This window comes from Chrysochloris asiatica, unplaced genomic scaffold (assembly GCF_000296735.1).
Source record: "Chrysochloris asiatica unplaced genomic scaffold, ChrAsi1.0 scaffold00030, whole genome shotgun sequence".
Lineage (NCBI taxonomy): Eukaryota > Metazoa > Chordata > Mammalia > Afrosoricida > Chrysochloridae > Chrysochloris > Chrysochloris asiatica.
Window position 1 is genome coordinate 26,070,418 of NW_006408548.1, and position 4,935 is coordinate 26,075,352.

Below are 4,935 nucleotides of genomic sequence, written 5' to 3' on the forward strand. Positions count from 1 at the left end.
GAGCGATGGAGCAGCTGGAGACTTTAGATCCAGAGAGGGAGAGCGAATATGTGCTGAAGACCTGGGGGTGCGGGGGAAGGATTGCATGGAGCGGATTGTAACCATGGCAATGAGACGATATACGATAGAATGAATGTAAAACTAATGTGCTCCCATGTAAACTATCACATAATTCACAGTAAAACATTTAAGAAAAAAAAAATTTAGAAATTTATGTTCATCAAAGACTTCACAAAAAAAGTAAAAATGGAGCCCACAGAATGGGAAAATATCTTTCCCAATGAGCTCTGATTACGTAGTGGTTACAAATCGGGCTGCGAACCTTAAGGTATGCAGTTCGAAACTACCAGCTGCTCCACGGGAGAAAGAGGAGGCTTTATGCTCCCATAAAGACTTACAGCCTCGGAAACCCTGTACAGGGTTCGCTATGGGTTGGAACCAACTCGACGGCACATAACAACAACAACAACATCCACACAATGGAATATTATGCTACCTTGAAGAATATCATGGAAGCTGTAAGCCACCAAATAACATGGATGAACCTTGAGTGAAATTAGTCACAAAAGGACAACTACTGCATAAGACCATTAATGGAAAAGCTTAAGAAAAAATGCCCAAACTAAATGAAGAAAAAAAAAATTCTTTGTTTGTTACCAAGGAGTAGGGGGATGTGAGGGAAGGGAGTGTAAGGTATAGCATAAGGCAGATAGGAGAACGTTTAAGACAGGTTTGCATGGGCTAAATGGGATAGAGGTATATAGTGATGTATGCTCAACCTTGGAACAACAGGGCTCTGTGATATAGGGATTCAGGCATAGTCTTAATGGATAAAAGAGGGGAAATAATGTTAAGATGCTTGACTGTCATGAATCTTGGTTTCCCTTGCCTACTATTGTAAAATATATACTTGAGGAGGAGAGAAATGAATAGCCAGAAACACGATTATATAAAGCTTGTAAGTCCATCTTCAGCCTAAAACTGGTTGGAATACCTAAATGGGATGCTACAACTTGCCCGTGAAAGAGGCTTCCTGCGGAGTCTTGGCAGTGTATAAGATTTTAGGTGGAATCCTGATTCCCTTCCAGAATCTTCTGAGGTGGGAAAGTTACATTTGAAAAGACAAGCAGAGCCTAGAGCAACTAGAGGAACAGAGGATACATCTTGAAAGAAAGACCAGCAGAAAACATTAAAACCAAAAATGGCAGTCTGATTTGATTACCACCACAAGAAAAGCAAGTTGTCCACAATGGAGCCATCAAGGCAAGCAATCAAGTCCCTTCATGGCAAACCCCCTTCCAAGACTAAAACTCAAAGGTAATATACGAGCAGGCATGTTATCTCGCTGGCAACCATGTTGGTCTACTGGTGAGGGGAAGTGGGAGAAAAGCAGCAAGGAGGATATGGGCTGAGCCCGACCATGTTCAATAGACTCCCGTCAACCTGGAGTATGGTGAGACCAGGTTGGCCAGCAGTATGGTGAGACCTGGGAACTCTTGAACCCATGGACAAGGATATAGCACAGAGGGCTAGAACGGAGAGTTAAGTGTCCAGATGATATGAAGTGAGGGGAGATGCACAAAAACACCCATACTTGCATACAGCACCCATTTGACCTAGCTTCAATGGCTAGATGATCAGAACTTGACTAGAGGAAGAAAGAAAAGGGGGAAATTTTTTTTTTAAATAAAGAAACCAATTGTAATTCTCACTACACTTGATGAACCTGACCTATATTTATGGATGTAGTAGCTTAAAATACCAACCAAGAGGGAAGGAATCTTCACAGCAAGGATCATTCCCATCCCCTCTGTACACAGGGTTGATAGGGAAAGGCAACTTAGTCAATGGCTACCTAAAATGGGGGCTATAAAAGTCACAAAGTTTTCAAGACTGGCTTACAAGTTTTCAAGAGGGGATTTAGTTTTAGAGAGTGTGGGGAAAGGTAGACTCTCTACTGAGTGGTTTTCAACCTGTCTAGACACGGCTGGTGAAAGGAGATGGGGATAAGACTCTTGTGGTTCAATAGTGAGTAATTGCTGTGATTGTTGTAACTGTAAGGGTAGACGTTTTTTAGCAAAAAGAGGGGAGTGGTTGATTTTGCAGTCCAGGAGCGGAGGACCCTGGTACCATAAAGGGAGAAGAGTGGGAATGGAGTATGGGAACCTATTCAGAGAACCAGAGATGCTAGAGATGGGGACAGAGATGATGATGTGGAGAGATGGTGTGGCTGGGGACTCTAGACTCACTGAGGAAGAGGGGCTGTGTGCTGGCGGCCAGGGGGCCAGGCTTGCAGGGCATGCCCTTTGGTTGTTTGAATGATTATCTATTCCTGAGTGTTTTGGTGTACATCCCCCCCAAAAAAACCCAGAGGAAATAGAAGCAAATACTATTGAATGATGATGCATGGAGCGGACTGTAATTATTACAATGAAATAAAATACAATAGGATGAGTATAAAGCAGATGTTCTCCCATGTAAATGGTCAATTCATATTCACAACAAAAAAGTAAAAAAAATTTAAAAAGCATTTGTAAGGTGTTATGTAATTTAATATATTTGTGTTTTACCTGTGTGATTTTCAGTGTTGGATTCTGCTTCAAGGCGAATACAAAGCAAGGAACTATTCATAGAATTCCTGCTATAGGATAATATATTTAGCAAATTGCTATTCCTTTGTGAAAGTATTCAATGAGGTTGGAAGGTTCTTTAAAGTTGAGAATGTTTTAAGAACTCAGGTGAAACTATTTCCAGAATATCTTTGAATAATACTTGTCTACATTATAGATACTCTGTTCTATCACCAATTGGTTGCTTACAATAAAATATGTGAGTACCAATTTTAAATTTTAAATACACTGTATTTAAATTTTAAATACAGTGAAAATATGTTTAAGATCAATACCTCAGGACTTTGTACTTTTGGTGACAAACTATAATTAATAGCAAAAGCTTTGTATAAGGCTATGAATTCACTACTTCTTCATTCCCAAGTCCAAGAAATTCTGTCCCCATCTCCCTCTTTGGGAGGTATATCAAACAAATTAAAAAATAGGTACATTAAATCTTAAAGGAGTATCCACAATTATTGGTAATCATTCAAGTGTTAAATAATCAAGTTGCTCTTTAGTAAAAGTCTTACCTGTGAGACTGTAGATTTGTTCGATAATCTTGATATAACCTGAAAGAACAAACAAACAAGCAGAAGTTGTAATGATCATTCATGTCTTCTCCAGTGCTTTAGGATAGAGATGAAAGAGGAACTCAGAGATATTTGGGGGCAATGGTGTCATCTTCAACCTGGATAGACCAGAGCAGAGAAAATACTCTTTGAAAGGTGCTGAATGCTCCTCTAACATCTCTCCCTTTAGGATCTCCACTGACCAATGTCTATAGTGAAAAAAAGCACCAGTAAGCTGAATATCTAGCACAAGGTACCACACCTAAGAAATAATGATCTGAATAGTAGGCTTTTTGGCTCTATTACCCATATTTTTTTCTTTTTTTAAACTTTTTATTGTTAATTCAGTGAAGGTTTATAGACAAGACCATCAGTTTTACATTCAACAAATCATACACTTTGTTTCATCTCAATGATTGCAATCTACTCCATAAAACAACCATTATCCCACTTCCTCCCATTGGTTCCTATTTTCATTTCACCCTCCTTTCCATCCCTTCTAACCTTTGTCCTGTAAATATGGCCCTTTAGATTTTAAAAGATTGATCATTCCATGCTGAGCATACTTCAGTAATGTTGTTGTTCCCCATTCATACCTATCTACTGCTTGGTTGAAAACTGAGTCACAAGATGTGCTCCTTTCTAGACCTGAAGGGTGGCCAAGGGCCATAGTATCTTTGATCAGTAAGTCTAATCTTGTTTTTATAATTTTGAGTTTTGTTCCACATTTTCTCCCACTCTTTCTGGGACCTTTTAATGTGATCCCTTTTGTAGCAGTTGGCAGTGGTAGCTGAGTACCATTTTAATACTTCATTCTCCTGTTTTCCCTATTTTCTTTCCTATTCTTTTCCTACATGATTTTACCTCTGACTCCATGAAAGCAGAAATCCATGAATTAACCTAATTTCTAATTAGTTATCACCTTTTGTTGGTTTAATATGGGTAGGTATTTTATCTACTTTTTAGTCCTTTTTTTTATTTTTTTGGCTCTTTGTTTTTGTTTCTTGTGGGCTAGGATTAGATTTACTTCAGGTCCTAATCCCCTATTTAATTGAATCAAAGGTCCTATTGACGTAAAAAAGAAAACAAAATGCTGCCAACCACACTGTGATGTGCCACCGATTATAAATGTATTGATTGGTAGAATCACCTAGCTTCAGATCTCAGCATACATCTTTTTGTATAAAATCAAATTATGGTAATGTGGAAGAGTACAATAAAAAACATGCATTTTCCATGAGGTACATGAAGTCCTGGGAATATGATTCAGGTTTCAGTTACAGTATTGTTGTTGTTGTTTTCTTTGTTGTTCAAATATACTTCTTTTGTTTTCAAGTGGTAATAAATACTATAAATTAACATAATGTGTTCACATTTAAAGCAAAACAAAACAAAAAGATTTGCACTTGAAAATCATCTGCCTAGTAAGCCAGACATATTTGGTAATTTTGTCACCCTCTCACTTTTTTGCCCCCCTTCATGATTAGGAAAATAGATCTGTTATTTCTACAAACACTGGCATCATTACTGCAGTGCAAATTTATGTTTCATCAATGTTTAATTTTATCAAAGCAGTCAATCCATTCTACATCTGTTTAGCTGCCTAAATACACATTAATCAGGAGCATTGTGGACATAAGTTTTTTAATAATTCCCTAAATGGTGATAAATATAACAACTGAATAATTTAAAATGTGAAAAGTAAAACAAAATTACAGTACTGTTATTAATGCTGTAGGTACAAAAAAAAAAAA

The 4,935-nt window shown here is 37.7% G+C and overlaps 1 protein-coding gene across 1 annotated transcript in view; it reads right to left on the bottom strand.

The window, feature by feature from the left end:
• KCNH8 (potassium voltage-gated channel, subfamily H (eag-related), member 8) overlaps positions 1–4,935 on the bottom strand; it is a 163,800-nt gene that overhangs the window by 84,512 nt on the left and 74,353 nt on the right. The window contains exon 4 of the mRNA XM_006859165.1: positions 3,143–3,181. Within this exon, the coding sequence (XP_006859227.1) occupies positions 3,143–3,181 (39 nt within the window). The remainder of the gene's footprint in view (positions 1–3,142; positions 3,182–4,935) is intronic.